A 23950-nucleotide genomic window follows, 5' to 3' on the forward strand; every position below is an offset into this window, starting at 1 on the left:
CACAACGTGTATAGTCACAGTGTATAGCACAGTGTATAGTCACGTGTATAGTCACAGTGTATAGTCACAGTGTATAGTCACAGTGTATAGTCACAACGTGTATAGTCACACGTGTATAGTATAGTGTATCACAACGTGTATAGTCACAGTGTCACAGTGTATAGTCACAGTGTATAGTCACAACGTGTATAGTCACAGTGTATAGTCACAGTGTATAGTCACAGTGTATAGTCAGTGTATAGTCACAGTGTGTATAGTCACAGTGTATAGTCACAGTGTATAGTCACAGTGTATAGTCACAGTGTATAGTCACAGTGTATAGTCACAAGTGTATAGTCACAGTGTATAGTCACAGTGTATAGTCACAGTGTATAGTGTATAGTCACAGTGTATAGTCACAGTGTATAGTCACAGTGTATAGTCACAGTGTATACGTGTATAGTCACAGTGTATAGCCACAACGTGTATAGTCACAGTGTATAGCCACAACGTGTATAGTCAGTGTATAGCCACAGTGTATAGTCACAGTGTATAGTCACAGTGTATAGTCACAGTGTATAGTCACAACGTGTATAGTCACAGTGTATAGTCACAGTGTATAGCCACAACGTGTATAGTCACAACGTGTATAGTCACAACGTGTATAGTCACAGTGTATAGCCACAACGTGTATAGTCACAGTGTATAGTCACAGTGTATAGTCACAGTGTATAGTCACAGTGTATAGTCACAGTGTATAACGTGTATAGTCACAGTGTATAGTCACAGTGTATAGTCACAGTGTATAGTCACAGTGTATAGTCACAGTGTATAGTCACAGTGTATAGTCACAACGTGTATAGTCACAGTGTATAGTCACAACGTGTATAGTCAGTCACACGTGTATAGTCACACGTGTATAGTCACAGTGTATAGCCACAACGTGTATAGTCACAGTGTATAGTCACAACGTGTATAGTCACAGTGTATAGTCACAGTGTATAGTCACAGTGTATAGTCACAGTGTATAGTCACAGTGTATAGTCACAGTGTATAGTCACAGTGTATCACAGTGTATAGTCACAGTGTATAGTCACAGTGTATAGTCACAGTGTATAGTCACAGTGTATAGTCACAACGTGTATAGTCACAGTGTATAGTCACAACGTGTATAGTCACAGTGTATAGTCACAACGTGTATAGTCACAGTGTATAGCCACAACGTGTATAGTCACAGTGTATAGTCACGTGTATAGTCACAGTGTATAGTCACAGTGTATAGTCACAGTGTATAGCCACAGTGTATAGTCACAGTGTATAGCCACAACGTGTATAGCCACAACGTGTATAGTCACAGTGTATAGTCACAACGTGTATAGTCACAGTGTATAGCCACAACGTGTATAGTCACAGTGTATAGCCACAACGTGTATAGTCACAGTGTATAGCCACAACGTGTATAGTCACAGTGTATAGTCACAAGTGTATAGTCACAGTGTATAGTCACAGTGTATAGTCACAACGTGTATAGTCACAGTGTATAGTCACAACGTGTATAGTCACAGTGTATAGCCACAACGTGTATAGTCACAGTGTATAGTCACAGTGTATAGTCACAGTGTATAGTCACAGTGTATAGTCACAACGTGTATAGTCACAGTGTATAGCCACAACGTGTATAGTCACAGTGTATAGTCACAACGTGTATAGTCACAGTGTATAGTCACAACGTGTATAGTCACAGTGTATAGTCACAACGTGTATAGTCACAGTGTATAGCCACAACGTGTATAGTCACAGTGTATAGTCACGTGTATAGTCACAGTGTATAGCCACAACGTGTATAGTCACAGTGTATAGTCACAACGTGTATAGTCACAGTGTATAGTCACAACGTGTATAGTCACAGTGTATAGCCACAACGTGTATAGTCACAGTGTATAGTCACAACGTGTATAGTCACAGTGTATAGTCACAACGTGTATAGTCACACAACGTGTATAGTCACAGTGTATAGCCACAACGTGTATAGTCACAGTGTATAGCCACAACGTGTATAGTCACAGTGTATAGTCACAGTGTATAGTCACAGTGTATAGTCACAGTGTATAGCCAACGTGTATAGTCACAGTGTATAGCCACAACGTATAGTCACAACGTGTATATAGTCACAGTGTATAGCCACAACGTGTATAGTCACAGTGTATAGCCACAACGTGTATAGTCACAGTGTATAGCCACAACGTGTATAGTCACAGTGTATAGTCAACGTGTATAGTCACAGTGTATAGTCACAACGTGTATAGTCACAGTGTATAGTCACAACGTGTATAGTCACAAGTGTATAGTCACAGTGTATAGTCACAGTGTATAGTCACAGTGTATAGTCACAGTGTATAGTCACAGTGTATAGTCACAACGTGTATAGTCACAGTGTATAGCCACAACGTGTATAGTCACAGTGTATAGTCACAGTGTATAGTCACAACGTGTATAGTCACAGTGTATAGCCACAACGTGTATAGTCACAGTGTATAGCCACAACGTGTATAGCCACAACGTGTATAGTCACAGTGTATAGCCACAACGTGTATAGTCACAGTGTATAGTCACAAAGTGTATAGCCACAAGCATAAAAAGAGATTTCCCGAAACCCAGTCAGTCAGTGAAAATTAAATCTTCAGGGTCCCCATCTCTCTCTGAATTAAAAACATGCCTCTACTAGCCTACAGTACACACAGCTGCACTGGTAAACAATCAGATCCTACAGGCTAACACTAGCATCAATCACAGCTAAAGTACATTAAACCCACAGATTTACCACTAATCTGATGTAGCATTAGCCACACGTACAACAACATGTCCTGTACGTATGTTCCAGACTGTAAACAAGACTATATTCACCCAGCTAGCTACATCGGCTACACAGTGACTGCAGTGAGCAGTGTTACTCTGGGCTAGGGCCTGTAGCATACCTGTTCATACTATGAGACTGGACCCTTCTCTAGTCTCCCATCTCCCCATGGCATTCAGATCGCTTGTTCCTTTTCTCACACAGCCTTTCCCTCTTCCCTCCTTCCTCTGCAGTGTTTTATGTATCCAAGGAGCCTCTCTCTAGCCTGTCTGCATGGCCGATGGCTCTCTCTGCATCCCTCCCTCTACCTCCCTGACTGTGGCCGGCTAGCAGGCTGGCTGCACTCAGAGCTAGTGTCAGAGAGAGAGAGGGGGGGTGATGCTTCTTTGTTTGGCAGCCCCAGCCACCAGTCTCCCTCCCTCCTGACTCCTTTCAGAGTGTCCTAAAGGAAAGGTAATGATGATATGTCTCTGCCTCTCAGTCTTTATCCCCTATCGATCTCTACCCCACCACCCATCCCTGCAGAGTGTAACCCAACCCACCTCCTCTCTTCTCTGCCTGCTTCCCCCGGGATAGAGGACTGGGGAGGACTTCACTTAGCACACAGCCTAGCCTCACAGAGAGGAAAAGAGAGATGGAGAGAGACAGAAAGGGGAGTGGGAGAGAGACAGAGAGAGAGGGAGAGAGAGAAAGGGGTGGAAGAGAGAGAGACAGGGGAGAGGGAGAGAGAAAGGGGTGGAAGAGGGAGAGAGAAGGGGAGTGGGAGAGAGCGGGAGAGAGAGAGGAGAGAAAGGGGTGGAAGAGAGACAGAGAGCGAGAAAGAGAGAGAGAGAGAGAGAGAGAGAGAGAGAGAGAGAAAGAGGAGTGGAAGACAGAGAGAGAGAGAGAGAGAGAGAGAGAGAGAGAGAAAGAGGAGTGGAAGACAGAGAGAGAGAGAGAGAAAGAGGAGTGGAAGACAGAGAGAGAGAGAAAGAGAGAGAGAGAGAGAGAGAGAGAGAGAAAGAGGAGTGGAAGACAGAGAGAGAGACAGAGAGAGACAGAGAGAGAGACAGAGAAAGAGGAGTGGAAGACAGAGAGAGAGAGAGAGAGAGAAGAAGAGAGAGAGAGAGAGAGAGAGAGAGAGAGAGAAAGAGGAGAAGACAGAGAGAGAGAGAGAGAGAGAGAGAGAGAGAGAGAAAGAGGAGTGGAAGAGAGAGAGAGAGAGAGAGAGAGAAAGAGAGAAGAGAGAGAGAGAGAGAGAAGAGAGAGAAGAAAGAGAGAGACAGAGAGAGACAGAGAGAGAGACAGAGAGAGAGAGAGAGAGAGAGAGAGAGAGAAAGAGGAGTGGAAGACAGAGAGAGAGAGAGACAGAGAGAGAGAGAGAGAGAGAGAGAGAGAGAGAAGAGGAGTGGAAGACAGAGAGAGAGACAGAGAGAGAGACAGAGAGAGAGAGAGAGAAAGAGGAGTGGAAGACAGAGAGAGAGAGAAAGAGAGAGAGAAAGAGGAGTGGAAGACAGAGAGAGAGAGAGAGAGGTAGAGGTGGAGACAGAGCTGCATTTCCTATTACACTGTGACAAATACTCAGACCTAAGAGAATATTTATTTCCCCAAATTATAATTCAATACAAAGAATTTGAAACTATAAAAGATGAAGAAAAAATCTAATATTTATTGGGTGAAAAGCCAAAATGTGCAGTTTTGGCAGCCAAATATGTGTCCTCCTGCCACAACCTGAAGGACAACCAGTGAAAAGTGCAAAGTAATGTCGATAATATTTCCCATCTTGTTTTGTTTTGTCTTTCATAGACAAAACTGTCATGTGTCTTCTCAGTCATGTTAACACTGGTCTACTACCACTGCTTTAATGTATTGTTGTTCTCATTAATATTGTTGTAGTTGTTGTTAATGGTAATCCCATGTCCACTACCACTATTACTGTTGGTCCCACCATTTATTTATATGTAAATATATAGATATTTTATATATAAAAAATATATTTTTATTTTTCGATATGTATACTTTGACAATGTAAGTAATAATGAACTTGCCATGTCAATAAATTCAGTTGAATTGAAAGGGGAGAGAGAGAGAAATGGGAGTGGAAAAGAGAGTGAGAGAGAGGAGTGGAAGAGAGACAGAGAGAGAGAGGGAGAGGGAAAGGGGAGTGGGAGAGAGAGAGAGAGAGGAGTGGAAGAGAGACAGAGAGAGAGAGGGAGAGGGAAAGGGGAGTGGGAGAGAGAGACAGAGAAAGAGGGAGAGGGAAAGGGGAGTGGAAAAAGAGAGAGAGAGAGAGAAAGAGGAGTGGGAGACAGAGAAAAGAGGGAGAGGGAAAGGGGAGTGGAAGAGAGACAGAGAGAGAGAGGGAGAGGGAAAGGGGAGTGGGAGAGAGAGAGAGAGAGGAGTGGAAGAGAGACAGAGAGAGAGAGGGAGAGGGAAAGGGGAGTGGGGAGAGAGAGAGAGAGGAGTGGAAGAGAGACAGAGAGAGAGAGAGGGAGAGGGAAAGGGGAGTGGGAGAGAGAGACAGAGAGAAAGAGGGAGAGGGAAAGGGGAGTGGAAAAAGAGAGAGAGAAAGAGGAGTGGAGAGACAGAGAGAAGAGGGAGAGGGAAAGGGGAGTGGAAAAGAGAGACAGAGAGAAAGAGGGAGAGGGAAAGGGGAGTGGGAGAGAGAGAGAGAGAGAGAGGAGTGGGAGACAGAGAAAGAAACGGGGAGTGGGGAAAGAGGGGAGTGGAAGAGAGAGAGAGAGAGGGAGGAGTGGAAGAGTGGGAGACAGAGAGAGAGGGAAGAGGGAGTGGAAAAGAGAGAGAGAAGAGGAGTGGGAGACAGAGAGAAAGAGGGAGAGGGAAAGAGGAGTGGAAAAGAGAGAGAGAGAGAGGAGTGGGAGACAGAGAGAAAGAGAGAGAGGGAAAGGGGGGTGGAAAAGAGAGAGAGAGAGAGAGAGGAGTGGGAGACAGAGAGAAAGAGGGAGAGGGAAAGGGGAGTGGAAAAGAGAGAGAGAGGAGTGGAAGAGAGACAGAGAGAAAGAGGGTGAGGGAAAGGGGAGTGGAAAAAGAGAGAGAGAGAGGAGTGGAAGAGAGACAGAGAGAAAGAGAGAGAGAGAGAGAGGAGTGGAAGAGAGACAGAGAGAAAGAGGGAGAGGGAAAGGGGAGTGGAAAAGAGAGACAGAGAGAGCGAGAGGAGTGGAAGAGAGAGAGAAAAAGAGGGAGAGGGAAAGGGGAGTGGAAAAGAGAGACAGAGAGAGAGAGAGGAGTGGAAGAGAGACAGAGAGAGAGAGAGAGAGAGAGAGAGAGAGAGAGAGGAAGAGAGAGAGAGGGTGAGAGAGAAAGGGGAGTGGAAGACAGAGAGAGAGGGAGAGCGAGAGAGAAAGGGGAGAGAAAGAGAGAGAGGAGTAGAAGAGGCAGAGATAGGGAGAGAGAAAAGGGAGTGGGAGACAGAGAGAGAGAGAGAGAGAGGGAGAGAGAGAAAGGGGAGAGAGAGAGAGAGGAAGAGTAAAAGTTTCTGTCTCTCTCACACACGCCATTTTTCATACTCTCACAACCTATATGTGGTCTATCACACCTGCCACTGGTACTGAGTAAGACACAGTTGCCCTTCTAGACACTGATTTTGCTGTTCCACACATCACCGACAAACAAGCAATTTTATGAACCATCTAAATGTCAAAGTTTCAAATTCCACAATCAATATGATTTAAAAACATGTTATGAGACGAGAAAATGTCCTTCTGAATGAAAACATGGAGGTGTCAATTCTTCCACAGAGCCTTTCTAAAGCATCTACAGTATATTTACGTAGTGTCCGTCCAAAATGGCACCCTATTCCCTACGGATAGTGCCCTACTTTTGACCAGGGCCCATAACTATAAAAGGTCATTTCAGACGGTGCTGCAGTGACTTCAGTAGTAACATAGGATACAGTAGTGCTGCTGCCACCACTTGACTGAACCCAGTGGTGTTGTTGTTTCAGTTCTGTCTTCTATATTTAAGCAGCCGACACTCAGACACAGATGAGCCTCACCAATTCTCAATCCGCTGGTTCACAGTCAAAATGTCTCCGACTGCCACGGAACAGTAGCCTGATCCCAGATCTGTTTGTGCCGTCTTGACAACTCCTATGGCGATTGTTATGCCAATGGCACAAACAGATCTGGGAGCAGTCTAACAGAACACAGTATCTAAAGGGGATCAAATCAAATTGTATTTGTCCCATGCGCCGAATACAACCTTAGAGTGAACTGCTTATTTACAAGCCCTTAACCAACAATTAAATACCTAAAAAACATTTTTTTTAAACAGTATGATAATGTTGGCTGATACTAGCTCCCAGTCCAACCAAGGTGCCGAGACAAACTACCTGAACTCTTGTCTCACACACAGCTATGTCTTACTAAACTTGTGAGGACTTTTTGGGGACCAACAATTGATTCCCATTCAAAATCACATTTTCTCTAACCCTAAACATAACCCCTGAATAGCCTTTTTACAAGTGAGGACCAGCGAAATGTCCTCACTTCTCTGACTTTTATTTGGTTTACTAGTATAGTCAAATGTGTATGTGCACACACACACACACACACACACACACACACACACACACACACACACACACACACACACACACACACACACACACACACACACACACACACACACACACACACACACACACACACACACACACACACACACACTCACACACACACACACACACACACACACACACACACTATCTCTATGTTTCACCAGTAGCCTGAGAGCCACACTGGTCATGTATTGAACAATGTTACATTGTCAGCAGAACTGCAACAAGACACAGTGACACAGGACTTTGGCAGAGTGTTGAACTGGAAACACAGACACACAAAGAATGTTCCAGTACTAACCACAACCAAGGAAAACACATTAACCAGCCTATGGCTCATCTTTCCTTGATTCCTTTTACTCATATCCTTCTCTAAAGGTCTGATGGGACCTTGGACATTCTCCTCCAATGTAAGGAATAAGGAAACGACTGAGATAAGTACAATACAGTAAAAGTGAATTCTCTCACCATCTTGTTCAAGATCGTGTTTCTCTTGTTCCTCCATGTTGTTGCTCTGTGTGTCTCCAGTGGCCTTGGAGAGGCCGACTGACCAGTAGGACATGCCTCCTCCTCCACAGCAGGGCAGGACTGAACTAGCACCAGCACAGGGTGGTGGTGGTCAGTGGGACTGGTCCCAGTCTGAGTCACTGGTGTGGTGGAAGACACTGGTCAGAGATGGGCTGTGGTAGGAGGGAGGACAGAGGGAGAGGCCATTAGTCAGAGCCCTGCAAAACACAGCCAGTCAGGCAGGCAGCCAGACATAGGTTTGATCTAGAGAAAGTGAAAGCAGTCACACACTCACATTGCATAACAAGTTAATGGATACACAAATTGCCACCCAACATTTACAACTATAGTTGTCGAGATGCCTTAATTAGAATAATGTACTTGTGTCTAGTACGAGAAGCTTTATACTACAACTTTTATGACTTGTCGTGTTATTGTTTCAGACCCATATACAATAAACAGCTATGTGAAGTGATCGTGCTACTTTGAATGGGTTGTTTGTTGACATCCTTGTACGTCACAAAGTTCTTAGAACAGATTCCTGTTGGAACGTTCCACAAATTATACCCACCCCGTTCCACAAATTATACCCACCCCGTTCCACAAATTATACCCACCCCGTTCCACAAATTATACCCACCCCGTTCCACAAATTATACCCACCCCGTTCCACAAATTATACCCACCCAGTACCACAAATTATACCCACCCAGTACCACAAATTATACCCACCCCGTTCCACAAATTATACCCACCCCGTACCACAAATTATACCCACCCAGTACCACAAATTATACCCACCCAGTACCACAAATTATACCCACCCAGTACCACAAATTATACCCACCCAGTACCACAAATTATACCCACCCAGTACCACAAATTATACCCACCCAGTACCACAAATTATACCCACCCAGACACAGTTGCCTAATTTAGTGAATTTGTATTTTAAAATGATCTCTGTGAAAAACACACACTAGTCTACAGCCAGAACTATAAAAACAGAGACGTTACTATTTCTGGCGGCCTTGAACACACACGACACTTCAGTTAATTCACTTTGGTTTACACATGCCGCATCTTTAAAACCACACACGGTGTGCATGCTCTTGATTCTTTAACAAGTTTACTTTATTAGGCTTATAAACTCTGAAACGTGCAAAACGTGCGTCCAGTGACAGCAAGTAGACACATTTGTTTGCGAAACGTGCGCACTTGTTGCTCGTTAATGAGTGTGGTTGATAAGGAATATTTACTCACCGCATTGTCCGCAGTGTTCAAGCACTGTCGAATGGTACTGATTTTGCGCTTCTAAAGCATTGAACAGGCTAAACTTCGGTACATCCACAAGTGAAAGTTTAACCGAAGACAAAATAGCCGAAGGAACACTCACAAGCACGGATTGCAAAGGAAAAACGTCAACTTCCTGATTTCATCAAACCAAACACTTCCAGCCTGTGATGCTGCCTACCACGCTGTCTGTCTCATAACCCGGAAATGGGAATAGCCTACTGTACAATGACTGTATGCTACTGTACTAGTTGCATTAGTTCTTCTAAAACTATGGTTGAAGCTCATTTACTGCATTTATACTTAATTTTTCAACTCTAAAATGCTATTTTGGAGAACAGCTAAAACTAATACAAATTACCCCAGGCATTAATTATCATTGCAATATTTGTTGTAAAGGAATGTGGAACTGCGTGTAGGCTACAATGTCAACCACTACACAACCTTATCATGAATTGACTAATTTACTTGTGGAATTGCGCAAACTGTGAACATGAAATAGATGCATAATACACGCTATCAAGTCAAAACCATCCCAACTTCAAATGCGGACATCAAGGTGAAAATAACCAGTGTATAAAACAGCTGACCACTAATACCAACTACGACAGATAAATCCTACACAGGCATTGAAATCAAATGTATAATAGCCTACATCAGGCCTACAATCGACAAGGACGCATGAAGGCAAACAAACTCGACCAAAGAATGAGGAAAATCACAAAATACAAAAGGAAAATGTACACATTACTTTTTAAAGTGAGTTAAGTCCGTGCCCGTGATTCAGAACCGCTGAATGGACGGCGTCTCCGTACAGGTAGGTTTAGTGGAGCTCCGTGGCATGGTGCTGAATGGATAGCGCCTCTGTCTATTAGCCAACTATACATACCGAACAAAAATATAAATGCAACATGAAACAATTTACAAGATTTTACCGAGTTACAGTTCATATAAAGAAATCAGTCAATTGAAATGCATTCACTTGGCCCTCAATTATGGATTTCACATGACTGGGAATACAGATATGCATCTGTTGGTCACAGATATCTTTAAAAATATAAGGGAGTGGATCAGAAAACCAATCAGTATCTGATGTGACCACTGTTTGCCTAATGCAGCGCAACACATCTCCTTTGCATAGAGTTGAATATGCTGTTGATTGTGGCCTATGGAATGTTGTCCTACTCCTCTACAATGGCTGAGCAAAGTTGCTGGATATTGGCTGGAACTGGAACATGCTGTCATACACTTTGATACAGAGCATCCCAAACATGCTAAATGGGTGACATGTCTGGTGAGTATGCAGGCCATGGAAGAATTGGGACATTTTCGGGTTCCAGGAATTGTGTACAGATCCTTGCGACATGGGGCTGTGCATTATCATGATGAAACATGAGGTGATGGCGGCGGATGAATGGCACGCCAATGGGCCTCAGAATCTTGTCACGGAATCTCTGTCCAGTCAAGTTGCCATCGATAAAATGTCATTGTGTTCGTTGTCCCGTATCTTATTCCTGGCCATACCATAACCCCACCGCCACCATGGGGCACTCTGTTCACAATGTTGACATCAGCAAACTGCTCGCCCACACAAAGGCATACACATGGTCTGTGGTTGTGAGGCCAGTTGGATGTATTGCAAAAATCTCTAAAACGATGTTGAAGGCGGCTTATGGTAGAGAAATTAACATTTAATTATCTGGCAACAGCTCTGGTGGACAATGTTGCAGTCAGCATGCAAATTGCACACTCCCTCCAAACTTGAGACATTTGTGGCATTGTGTTGTGTGACAAAACTGCACATTTTAGAGTGGCCTTTTATTGTCCCCAGCACAAGGTGCAGCTGTGTAATGATCATGCGGTTGAATCATATTCTTGATATGCCAGTCCTGTCAGGTGGAGGGCTTATCTTGGCAAAGGGGAAATGCTCACTAACATGGATGTAAACAAATTGTGCACCAAATTTGAGAGAAATAAGCTTTTTGTGCATATGGAACATTTCTGGGATCTTTTATTTCAGCTCATGAAACACTGAACCAACACATTACATGTTTCTGTTCAGTGTAATTAGTTGTTGGCAGTTAGACTTTTTTGGGGCACAGTTAGGTAGCCTGCAATGCATCAACGCAGATCTTTAGAAATGGTAGGATCAATTGTAAATTGGCGCTCCACGTGAAACAGTTTGCCAATCTCCTGCTATAGGCTATATGAAGCCACCCTTGTGGACCGGTGCACACAGTGTACTATGACAGTGTCAGTGTCTCCTGTGCTTCCCGCTCATTTTAGCATTTGCCTGTCTGCATTATTCACCAGGGAAGGAAACATTCTGAGAATATTGAAACATTGTATCAACAAGGTGGCTCTGAGAATATTGAAACATTGTATCAACAACGTGGCTCTGAGAATATTGAAGCATTGTATCAACAAGGTGGCTCTGAGAATATTGAAGCATTGTATCAACAAGGTGGCTCGGAGAATATTGAAGCATTGTATCAACAAGGTGGCTCGGAGAATATTGAAACATTGTATCAACAAGGTGGCTCTGAGAATATTGAAACATTGTATCAACAAGGTGGCTCTGAGAATATTGAAGCATTGTATCAACAAGGTGGCTCTGAGAATATTGAAGCATTGTATCAACAAGGTGGCTCTGAGAATATTGAAACATTGTATCAACAAGGTGGCTCTGAGAATATTGAAGCATTGTATCAACAAGGTGGCTCTGAGAATATTGAAACATTGTATCAACAAGGTGGCTCTGAGAATATTGAAGCATTGTATCAACAAGGTGGCTCTGAGAATATTGAAACATTGTATCAACAAGGTGTCTCTGAGAATATTGAAACATTGTATCAACAACGTGGCTCTGAGAATATTGAAGCATTGTATCAACAAGGTGGCTCGGAGAATATTGAAACATTTTGTTTAAACAAGACGGCACCGAGAATATTGATTGCCTACAAAAGGGGTGGCTCGCACATTTCCCCCAGGCCAGCTTGTCTCTCTCTGCCAGCTTGTCTCTCTCTGTCAGCCTGTCTCTCTCTGTCTGATATTATTGCAGTAGTGGCACTGTCTGTGTAATTAGTAAAGAAACAGCCCTACATCTACACTATAGCTAAATAACTTACCAATATTTAATGACGTTTTGACAGAAAGATTAATCTGTTGGAATATTTCATTTTAATTGAGGAAGATGGACAAGCAAGACTGATAGAGAGAGAAAGGTGTAAATGTATTCTACCAGATACAGGTATGCTACAGATGGGGATTAGAGATGCAGGCAGGGCATTATGATCAAATAGGTCTATAGCAAGAAAGGCAACCATTGTTATTGTATTTGAAGCCAAAAAACATGTGTATTTTGGGGAAATGCTCTGTGTTTATTTTCATACCAATACATGAAATCAAAATTGCTCTAGCCTACTGGGTAAACGAATGAACATATCAATTAGACCTACAGCTATCACAGCCTACATTGTTCGAGCAATAAAATAACTTTTGGTTTCAAATGGTCATCAAAAAGTCTATCGGATTACAGCAAAGTTTACAAGGCCAAGTTCAAAGTGCTGACATCAAATGAATCAGCTCACTGCCTTAACGGCTGACTGGCAAAGCATGAATCAGCTCACTGCCTTAACGACTGATTGGCAAAGCATGAATCAGCTCACTGCCTTAACGGCTGACTGGCAAAGCATGAATCAGCTCACTGCCTTAACGGCTGACTGGCAAAGCATGAATCAGCTCACTGCCTTAACGGCTGACTGGCAAAGCATGAATCAGCTCACTGCCTTAACGGCTGACTGGCAAAGCATGAATCAGCTCACTGCCTTAACGGCTGACTGGCAAAGCAAACTGGCGCGGTCTCTGCTTTCTCAAAGTGATACAAAAGGACTAATTGGCAAAGCAAACTGGCGCGGTCTCTGCTTTCTGAAAGTGATACAAAAGGACTGACTGGCAAAGCAAACTGGCGCGGTCTCTGCTTTCTGAAAGTGATACAAAAGGACTGATTGGCAAAGCAAACTGGCGCGGTCTCTGCTTTCTGAAAGTGATACAAAAGGACTGATTGGCAAAGCAAACTGGCGCGGTCTCTGCTTTCTGAAAGTGATACAAAAGGACTGATTGGCAAAGCAAACTGGCGCGGTCTCTGCTTTCTGAAAGTGATACAAAAAAGGACTGACTGGCAAAGCAAACTGGCGCGGTCTCTGCTTTCTGAAAGTGATACAAAAGGACTGATTGGCAAAGCAAACTGGCGCGGTCTCTGCTTTCTGAAAGTGAAAGTGATACAAAAGGACTGAAAGTGATACAAAAGGACTGACTGGCAAAGCAAACTGGCGCGGTCTCTGCTTTCTGAAAGTGATACAAAAGGACTGATTGGCAAAGCAAACTGGCGCAGTCTCTGCTTTCTGAAAGTGATACAAAAGGACTGACTGGCAAAGCAAACTGGCGCGGTCTCTGCTTTCTGAAAGTGATACAAAAGGACTGATTGGCAAAGCAAACTGGCGCAGTCTCTGCTTTCTGAAAGTGATACAAAAGGACTGATTGGCAAAGCAAACTGGCGCAGTCTCTGCTTTCTGAAAGTGATACAAAAGGACTGACTGGCAAAGCAAACTGGCGCGGTCTCTGCTTTCTGAAAGTGATACAAAAGGACTGATTGGCAAAGCAAACTGGCGCAGTCTCTGCTTTCTGAAAGTGATACAAAAGGACTGATTGGCAAAGCAAACTGGCGCAGTCTCTGCTTTCTGAAAGTGATACAAAAGGACTGATTGGCAAAGCAAACTGGCGCGGTCTCTGCTTTCTGAAAGTGATACAAAAGGACTGATTGGCAAAGCAAACTGGCGCGGTCTCTGCTTTCTGAAAGTGATACAAAAGGACTGATTGGCAAAGCAAACTGGCGCGGTCTCTGCTTTCTGAAAGTGATACAAAAGGACTGATTGGCAAAGCAAACTGGCGCGGTCTCTGCTTTCTGAAAGTGATACAAAAGGACTGACTGGCAAAGCAAACTGGCGCAGTCTCTGCTTTCTGAAAGTGATACAAAAGGACTGATTGGCAAAGCAAACTGGCGCGGTCTCTGCTTTCTGAAAGTGATACAAAAGGACTGACTGGCAAAGCAAACTGGCGCAGTCTCTGCTTTCTGAAAGTGATACAAAAGGACTGACTGGCAAAGCAAACTGGCGCGGTCTCTGCTTTCTGAAAGTGATACAAAAGGACTGACTGGCAAAGCAAACTGGCGCAGTCTCTGCTTTCTGAAAGTGATACAAAAGGACTGACTGGCAAAGCAAACTGGCGCAGTCTCTGCTTTCTGAAAGTGATACAAAAGGACTGATTGGCAAAGCAAACTGGCGCAGTCTCTGCTTTCTGAAAGTGATACAAAAGGACTGACTGGCAAAGCAAACTGGCGCGGTCTCTGCTTTCTGAAAGTGATACAAAAAAGGACTGACTGGCAAAGCAAACTGGCGCGGTCTCTGCTTTCTGAAAGTGATACAAAAGGACTGATTGGCAAAGCAAACTGGCGCAGTCTCTGCTTTCTGAAAGTGATACAAAAGGACTGACTGGCAAAGCAAACTGGCGCGGTCTCTGCTTTCTGAAAGTGATACAAAAGGACTGATTGGCAAAGCAAACTGGCGCAGTCTCTGCTTTCTGAAAGTGATACAAAAGGACTGACTGGCAAAGCAAACTGGCGCGGTCTCTGCTTTCTGAAAGTGATACAAAAGGACTGACTGGCAAAGCAAACTGGCGCAGTCTCTGCTTTCTGAAAGTGATACAAAAAAGGACTGATTGGCAAAGCAAACTGGCGCGGTCTCTGCTTTCTGAAAGTGATACAAAAGGACTGACTGGCAAAGCAAACTGGCGCAGTCTCTGCTTTCTGAAAGTGATACAAAAGGACTGATTGGCAAAGCAAACTGGCGCAGTCTCTGCTTTCTGAAAGTGATACAAAAGGACTGACTGGCAAAGCAAACTGCCACTCTGGTCAATCCGATGTCTGCATTGGCCGTGCAGCATTTAAGGTGATGTGGCCTCTCCAAAAGTCAGGGCATTCATAATGCAGAGCAAATCACATCAAACTGTGTCACATGGGTCAAATACAACAAGTGGAGACTTAAGTCGTAAAAGTCGTAAAATGCTTACTTACAAGCCCTTAACCAACAGTGCAGTGGTCCTAAAGCCAGCCAATCGATACTAGTGTCATGCAAAACCTGTGTGTGTGTGTGAGAGTGAGTGAGTGAGTGAGTGAGTGAGTGAGGTCAAACTAGTTGAAAGCATTTTTGCTATTTGATTACTTTGTCTAGGAAAATGTACATGTTTCACTCTGTATTTTATGTTTTCTTGGTGATAATTCTGAACTGTCAATAAATGTGGTATATTTAGCCTTGGACTGTAATGGAATTTGATACAGCAGCACTCAATGACTTCTAAAAGGAAATAAAATACATTTAAATACATTTAAATAAAAAAATACTTGCCCTTTTTAACTAGCAGTTGCTGGTACCATATTCCAAGAAACAAGAGGTGTTACAATCTTATCTGTATGACATGAAAATCCAAATGAATCACAAACACATTCCATTTTCTTTTATTTAAAATGTGTATTTAAATATCCATATAAAAAGTGAGAGTTTAGCAAATGAAACAGAATGACTTGTTTCCTTGTGGTTTGTTATACATTGTAACATCTCATATATGGTGCATATTGAGACAAGGAATAATTTACCTCCCATTGGAGACATTACTGGAGTCCAAATGACTTGTATTTTCAACATAATGGCAGTTTTCAGTAGCATTGTTATACCATTATACCGTTTCCCAGACACAGATTAACCCGAGTGCTTGGATTAAACACAAATCTCAAATGAGAATCTCCATTGAAATGTTGATTTAGTTTGGGAAACCAGCCCCATATGTATTGCAAAGAAATACATTCCATCAAACCATTTGCAAAACTTCCTACATTTAGTTCAATAAAACCACAAAGCATACAAAAATCATCAGGGGTGTCGTCACCCAAGACATAACAATATGTTAATAACAGTACTCAGGAGTCAAGACTAGTGCTGCAAAATTCTGTTCACTTTCAGAAAATTCCCAGGTTTTCCATCAATCCCTGAATCTGACCAGTATTTCTGTGAAACCTGGGAATTTTAGTAAAGTTAGCAGAATGTTGCCACGCTGGTCAAGACCTTATAGATGAGCAACTCTGAAAGATATTGTACACAGATCCAAATGCAATGCAATGTAAAGTGTTTAAAAGTGTTAAAATGCCAGTTAAGGTTTGCTAGTACAGTACTAGACCTATATATTGTAGTGGATTAAAAACATGTCTTTCTTCTGGGCATTAGAAAGTTAAAAATAGAGGTAATATTAAAATTCATTCCACCATTTGAAAAGGGAGAAAATGCTCCTCAAAATGAGATAAGAACATTCAAATCAGAAAACCCAAAATTAAGAAACAATTGTTTATTTATTTATTATTCCTCACATTTATTTCTGTACACGAGACCCACATAGATAGACAGTAGCATAGGCATAAACCGGGCTGCGTTCAGTGTAGGCAAATGTTGTGGAACATTGCAGATAGACATGCTATGACTAGAGCTGATGTGGTGATTCCTTATTCTACAAATCTGAGAGGCATGTTTGTTCTACATAATATATTTTTATCTGAATGTTCCACAATGTTGTGCTCTGCCGAACACGGCCCACGTTCTACTATGGGACTGGTGATGTTCTACTATGGGACTGGTGACAAAAAAGGTTCAAAATTGCACACCACATCTGTTGGTGGGCATTAGTGAAGCTCTGAAGTGCTGTGGTATTGTAAAGGGCTGGGGTGTATTCATTAGTGTAAAGTGTTGCGAACCATAGCAATTTCTATTGGACAAATTCAGGTATGTCCCTCCCATTTCGTCCCATTTGCTTCCAATTGGTTCCTATGAATACACCCCTGGAGCAATAGAGCTGTGGAAGGGTCTGAAACTCTAATAGGGTTTGGCTGCGTCCCAATTCACTTCCAGATTGGCCACCTCTCCTTGTTTCCTTTAATTTGCCAAGGAAAGAAAGCCACTTCAAGCCACTCCAGTGTCCCAACACCCTTCGATGGCGTCCTTTCCTTGGCTTTTTCACCTTATGACTTTGAGTGATAGGTGAAATAGGCGTTGAATAGGATTTGAGCACAGCACACGCACAAATCAAACTCTTTATGACCAAAGGTGATAAATGAAAGGAGACAAGAAGATGATGAAAGGGAGTGGCTTCAGAGTGTTGGGACACAGCCTGAGTTGATGACAGAGTAGTGCTGGGCTGGGCTCTAGTAGTGGTTTGTGGTCTCTCCTGTGTCCCTCACAGTGCCTCAGTCAGTTTGATGGTCACAGCTTTCACCTCAGAGTACTCTGCCAATGCATACTCACCCCTGAGGAATCAAAATACAAAGGTTAATAAATACTAATTAATTTGTATTGTTCTAATCATTCACATTGTGTTAAAAATGTGCAAAATGTGTGGGTAAACAAACTAGTAAACCCTTTCATCACACATAGTGTTGAAGAGAAGTGACTTACAGCTCTCGTCCATTGCCTGACATTTTGTATCCTCCGAATGGTGCCTGGGCATGGAGGGCGTTATAGCAGTTTACCCTGAGAGAGAGAGAGACAGAAAGTGAGAGAGAGTGAGAGAGAGAGAGCATAACGGACCTAGTTTTCTATCCCCGGATTCCTTCCGCAAACTCTGAACCTTTTCATCTGGATCTTCGCAACTAGCTAATCGCAATCACGGGTGACTACTCCTGGCTAGCGTTTCCATCCCGGAGCAAGCACAAATTAGCCTGAAGCTAGCCCGGCTAGGGCTCCTGGGCTACCACTGAAGCCCACTCCTGGGCTACAATATCCGGACCCCTTCTACTGCCGGTACGGGAGTAGAAGCCCAACCACTCAACCGCCAGCCCAACCACTCACTGGACCCATACGATAACTTGGCTACGCATGTCTCTCTCGAATATCAATATGCCTCGTCCATTACTGTCCTGGTTAGTGATTACTGTCTTACTTCACTGTAGAGCCTCTAGCCCTGCTCAATATGCCTTAACCAACCATGTTGTTCCACCTCCTACATATGCGATGACATCACCTGGTTTAAACATCTCTAGAGACTATATCTCTCTCATCATTACTCAATGCCTAGGTTTACCTTCAATGTACTCACATCCTACCTTACCTTTGTCTGTACACTATGCCTTGAATCTATGCTATCGTGCCCAGAAACCTGCTCCTTTTACTGTCTGTTCTAAACGTGCTAGACAGCCAGTTCGTATAGCCTTTAGCCATACCCTTATCCTACTTCTCCTCTGTTCCTCTGGTGATGTAGAGGTTAATCCAGGTCCTGCAGTGCCTAGCTCCACTCCTATTCCCCAGGTGCTCTCATTTTATTTTTTTACTTCTGTAACCGTAAAAGCCTTGGTTCCATGTATGTTAACATTAGAGGCCTCCTCCCTAAGTTTGTTTTACTCACTGCTTTAGCACACTCTGCCAACCCGGATGTCTTAGTCGTGTCTGAATCCTGGCTTAGGAAAACTACCAAAAACCCTGAAATTTCCATTCCTAACTATAACATTTTCCGCCAAGATAGAACTGCCAAAGGGGGCGGTGTTGCAATCTACTGCAAAGATAGCCTGCAGAGTTCTGTCTTACCATCCAGGTCTGTACCTAAACAATTCGAGCTTCTACTTCTAAAAACTCACCTTTCCAGAAACAAGTCTCTCACCGTTGCCACTTGCTATAGACCACCCTCTGCCTCCAACTGTGCCCTTGACACCATATGTGAATTGATTGCAAATATACACAGGCAGTTAGTTATTGGAACAAATATACACAGGCAGTTAGGAAAGCTAAGGCTAGCTTTTTCAAACACAAATTTGCATCCTGTAGTACAAACTCAAAAAAGTTCTGGGACACTGTAAAGTCCATGGAGAATAAGAGCACCTCCTCTCAGCTGCCCACTGCTCTGAGGTTAGGAAACACTGTTACCACCGATAAATCTACTATAATTGAGAATTTCAATAAGCATTTCTCTACGGCTGGCCATGCTTTCCACCTGGCCACCCCTACCCCGGTCAACTGCCCGGCACCCTCCAGAGCAACCCGCCCAAGCCCCCACCTTTCTCCTTCAGCCAAATCCAGATAGCTGATGTTCTGAAAGAGCTGCAAAATCTGGACCCCTTCAAATCAGCCGGGCTAGACAATCTGGACCCTCTCTTTCTAAAATGATCTGCCGAAATTGTTGCAACCCCATTTACTAGCCGGTTCAAACTCTCTTTCGTATCATCTGAGATTCCCAAAGATTGGAAAGCTGCCGCTGTCATCTCCCTCTTCAAAGGGGGTGACAATCTAGACCCAAACTGCTACAGACCTATATCTATCCTACCCTGTCTTTCTAAGGTCTTCGAAAGGCAAGTTAACAAACAGATTACCGACCATTTCGAATCCCACCGTACCTTCTTCGCTATGCAATCTGGTTTCAGAGCTGGTCATGGGTGCACCTCAGCCACGCTCAAGGTCCTATAAGAGACATTACTGTGCAGCCGTATTCATCGACCTGGCCAAGGCTTTCGACTCTGTCAATCACCACATTGGCATGGCAGACTCGACAGCCTTGGTTTCTCAAATCATTGCCTCGCCTGGTTTACCAACTACTTATCTGATAGAGTTCAGTGTGTCAAATCACAGGGCCTGTTGTCCGGACCTCTGGCAGTCTCTATGGGGGAGACACAGGGTTCAATTCTCGGGCCGACTCTTCTCTGTATACATCAATGATGTCGCTCTTGCTGCTGGTGATTCTCTGATCCACCTCTACGCAGACGACACCATTCTGTATACTTCTGGCCCCTCTTTGGGTACTGTGTTAACGAACCTCCAGACGAGCTATGATGCCATACAACTCTAATCCATGGCCTCCAACTGCACTTATATGCAAGTAAAACTAAATGCATGCTACTCAATCGATCACTGCCCGCACCTGCCCGCTCGTCCAGCATCACTACTCTGGACGGCTCTGACTTACAATACGTGGACAATTACAAATACCTAGGTGTCTGGTTAGACTGTAAACTCTCCTTCCAGACTCACATTAAGCATCTCCAAACCAAAATTAAATCTAGAATTCCTATATCGCAACAAAGCATCCTTCACTCATGCTGCCAAACATACCCTCGTAAAACTGACCATCCTACCGATCCTCGACTTCGGCGATGTCATCTATAAAATAGCCTCCAACACTCTACTCAACAATTTGGATGCAGTCTATCACAGTGCCATCCGTTTTGTCACCAAAGCCCCATATACTACCCACCACTGCGACCTGTACGCTCTCGTTGGTTGGCCCTCGCTTCATACTCGTCGCCAAACCCACTGGCTACAGGTTATCTACAAGTCTCTGCTAGGTAAAGCCCCGCCTTATCTCAGCTCACTGGTCACCATAGCAGCACCTACTCGTAGCACACGCTCCAGCAGGTATATCTCACTGGTCACCCTCAAAGTCAATTCTTCCTTTGGCCGCCTTTCCTTCCAGTTCTCTGCTGCCAATGACTGGAACGAACTGCAAAAATCACTGGAGACTCCAGTAACTGGATATCTCCCTCACTAGCTTTAATCACCAGCTGTCAGAGCAGCTCACAGATCACTGCACCTGTACATAGCCCATCTGTAAACAGCCCATCTATCTACCTCATCCCCATATTGTATATATTTAGTTATTTATCTTGCTCCTTTGCACCCCAGTATCTCTCCTTGCACATTAATCTTCTGCACATCTACCATTTCAGCGTTTAATTGCTATATTGTAATTACTTTGCCACCATGACCTATTTATTGCCTTAACTCCCTTATCTTACCTCATTTGCACTCACTGTATATAGACTTTGTTCTTTTTTTCTACTGTATTATTGACTGTATGTTTTGTTTATTCCATGTGTAACTCTGTGTTGTTGTATGTGTCGAATTGCTATGCTTTATCTTGGCCAGGTCGCAGTTGTAAATGAGAACTTGTTCTCAACTAGCCTACCTGGTTACCTAAAGGTGAAAAAAAAGATTTAAAGACAGAAAGTGAGACAGAGTGCGAGACAGTGAGAATGAGAGATAGACAGTGAGACATAGAGAGACAGACAGACAGAGAGAAAGAGAGACAGACAGAGAGAGGAGAATAAGCAGAGTAATGTACTTGTTTACAGTAACTTCAGTTCCATCCCAGAATTCACCAGGGAAGCGATAGCATGTCATACCCATCCAGTGTCATAACCTTAATTTGTACAATCCTAATGCGACCCAAACCCCATGTTCTGATGGTCCTACCCTCCTGCCATGACGTAACATAAACGTTCAGACTGAGGTCTATGATCACTCAGGAAACCCTGTTGGTTTAAGGACAGCACAGATTACAGTGCAGATCTACCATTTCAGTGTTTTACTTGCTATATTGTGTTTACCTCGCCACCATAGCCTTTTTTTGCCTTTACCTCCCTTACCTCACCTCATTTACTCACATTGTATATAGACTTATTTTTCTACTGTATTATTGACTGTATGTTTGTTTTACTCCATGTGTAACTCTGTTGTTGTATGTGTCGAACTGCTTTGCTTTATCTTGGCCAGGTCGCAGTTGCAAATGAGAACTTGTTCTCAACTAGCCTACCTGGTTAAATAAAGGTGTTCTCAACTAGCCTACTGGGTTAAATAAAGGTGTTCTCAACTAACCTACCTGGTTAAATAAAGGTGTTCTCAACTAGCCTACCTGGTTAAATAAAGGTGTTCTCAACTAGCCTACCTGGTTAAATAAAGGTGTTCTCAACTAGCCTACCTGGTTAAATAAAGGTGTTCTCAACTAGCCTACCTGGTTAAATAAAGGTGTTCTCAACTAGCCTACCTGGTTAAATAAAGGTGTTCTCAACTAGCCTACCTGGTTAAATAAAGGTGTTCTCAACTAGCCTACCTGGTTAAATAAAGGTGTTCTCAACTAGCCTACCTGGTTAAATAAAGGTGTTCTCAACTAGCCTACCTGGTTAAATAAAGGTGTTCTCAACTAGCCTACCTGGTTAAATAAAGGTGTTCTCAACTAGCCTACCTGGTTAAATAAAGGTGTTCTCAACTTGCCTACCTGGTTAAATAAAGGTGTTCTCAACTAGCCTACCTGGTTAAATAAAGGTGAAATAAAAAGATCTCTTCATTTTTCTCTCCCACTCCTTGTCCTTCTCTCACTGCCACACAGAGGATCTTCGTCTGGGATACCTACCTATCTACCCGGCTCTATCTTGTGGCCACAAGGTGCATCTACAGCTGTGTTCTCACATGAAGAGGTATAAGTAGGGGATAAGGAGTCAGAGTGAATAGGGAGTACATTGGTAAAATGCTAATAGAAGTTGTACTGTAGAAAGTAGTAGTTAGCAGCACATGGAGTAAATGAATACTAAAGTAGTAATGGTAAGGAGTAGTGGTTGGCTTTGGGCCAATGGTAACAGTAGTAATAGTAGTAGAAGTGGTAGCAGTAATATTATTATTATTATTAGTAGTAGTAGTGGTAGTAATAGTGGTAGTAACGAGCCTTATGTCAACTGGTCTTTCTGCAGGAGAGAGGACTAACCATAGAGAATTATAGAGGCCTCTAGTGGCCTAGAGGTCACATTAGCATGGGAAGCGCCATTGAGGGCTTCCACCATTTTAATGTAGTCAACTGGTTGGCACTTCCAACTTCATTGGCTGATCCCTCCTGGTGACCCTGTTGGAGTCATGTCCAACCGGGTCATCAGGAGGGTTCAGCCAATCGGGAAGAACCAAATTGACTACTTTAAAATGAAGATAGCCTCAATGGCGCTGACCATTCTGTAACAGATACAAAGATGAGTGCTCTATCTATCTATCTCTATGGGACGAACCTACAGTATTTATAGGAACTTGTCAGACATTACTAATCAATCACTAGCATCCACTTCTCATCCTTACACTATTTTGGATATTAGTACTAGTATTGAATTGTTAGGATGGGAATAGTAGCAGCTAATAGTTGTTGCTGTAATCATATGTAGTGATACTAGCAAGGTACCATTGTTCAGGAGTTAACAGTAACCTACCAGACGGTGCCAGTCTCCAGGGCGGCAGACACAGAGAGAGCCCGGTCCAGATTGCGTGTGAACACGGCAGAAGCCAAGCCGTACTCCGTACTGTTGGCTCTCTCTATGGCCTCCTGCTGGCTCTTGAATCGGAATATACACTGGACCGGGCCGAAGATCTGGATGGGGTCATGGAGAAGATTATATGCCCTGTTCAAATGCATCCTTCCTTACTGCCCTCCTTTGAAGAAATCCCTGATGTGACATGGCTGGTAATTGGTAATTGCTTACACCTATCAGTTTGTTGGATCAGTGATTACCTCAAGGAGGAGAGACATGTAGGTTTGTTATGTATTCAAACAGGCCATGGTCAGCAGGAGAAGGATAAAGCAAAGCCTCACAGGCCACAGATGTCAGTTCAACGCCCAATTTAGATTGACTTGGATTTGATGAATAATGTGAAGAAAATGTTATCTTAAAAAATGCAATGACTTCACTGCTGAACCATGTCAATGTTGTGTTGTGTCCAAATAAATGTCTGTAGGATCAATCAGCACCAATCAGAATAGCCTTGGGTCGTATTAATAATAAAAAACACAAGCGTTTGTTATTTGACAGGTTCAGGGTCCTCCCTGTGTCAGTCCATTTTCTTCCGTTTGGTGTCTAGTGAATACAA

At 43.4% G+C, this 23950-nt stretch overlaps 2 protein-coding genes across 2 annotated transcripts in view; both read right to left on the bottom strand.

Moving 5' to 3' along the window:
• lrrk1 (leucine-rich repeat kinase 1) overlaps window positions 1-9374 on the bottom strand; it is a 141847-nt gene extending 132473 nt beyond the window's left edge. Inside the window, exons 1-2 of the mRNA XM_042319031.1 lie at window positions 9162-9374; window positions 7860-8071 (exon numbers count right to left, since the gene is read on the bottom strand). Of these exons, the coding sequence (XP_042174965.1) occupies window positions 7860-7953 (94 nt within the window). The 5' untranslated portion in view covers window positions 7954-8071; window positions 9162-9374. The remainder of the gene's footprint in view (window positions 1-7859; window positions 8072-9161) is intronic.
• A 6372-nt stretch (window positions 9375-15746) lies between these two features.
• The window catches only part of aldh1a3 (aldehyde dehydrogenase 1 family, member A3), a 39980-nt gene continuing 31776 nt past the window's right edge, over window positions 15747-23950 (bottom strand). Inside the window, exons 11-13 of the mRNA XM_042319043.1 lie at window positions 23296-23453; window positions 17744-17818; window positions 15747-17595 (exon numbers count right to left, since the gene is read on the bottom strand). Of these exons, the coding sequence (XP_042174977.1) occupies window positions 17526-17595; window positions 17744-17818; window positions 23296-23453 (303 nt within the window). The 3' untranslated portion in view covers window positions 15747-17525. The remainder of the gene's footprint in view (window positions 17596-17743; window positions 17819-23295; window positions 23454-23950) is intronic.

Source organism: Oncorhynchus tshawytscha, unplaced genomic scaffold (assembly GCF_018296145.1).
Source record: "Oncorhynchus tshawytscha isolate Ot180627B unplaced genomic scaffold, Otsh_v2.0 Un_contig_57_pilon_pilon, whole genome shotgun sequence".
Taxonomy (NCBI): domain Eukaryota; kingdom Metazoa; phylum Chordata; class Actinopteri; order Salmoniformes; family Salmonidae; genus Oncorhynchus; species Oncorhynchus tshawytscha.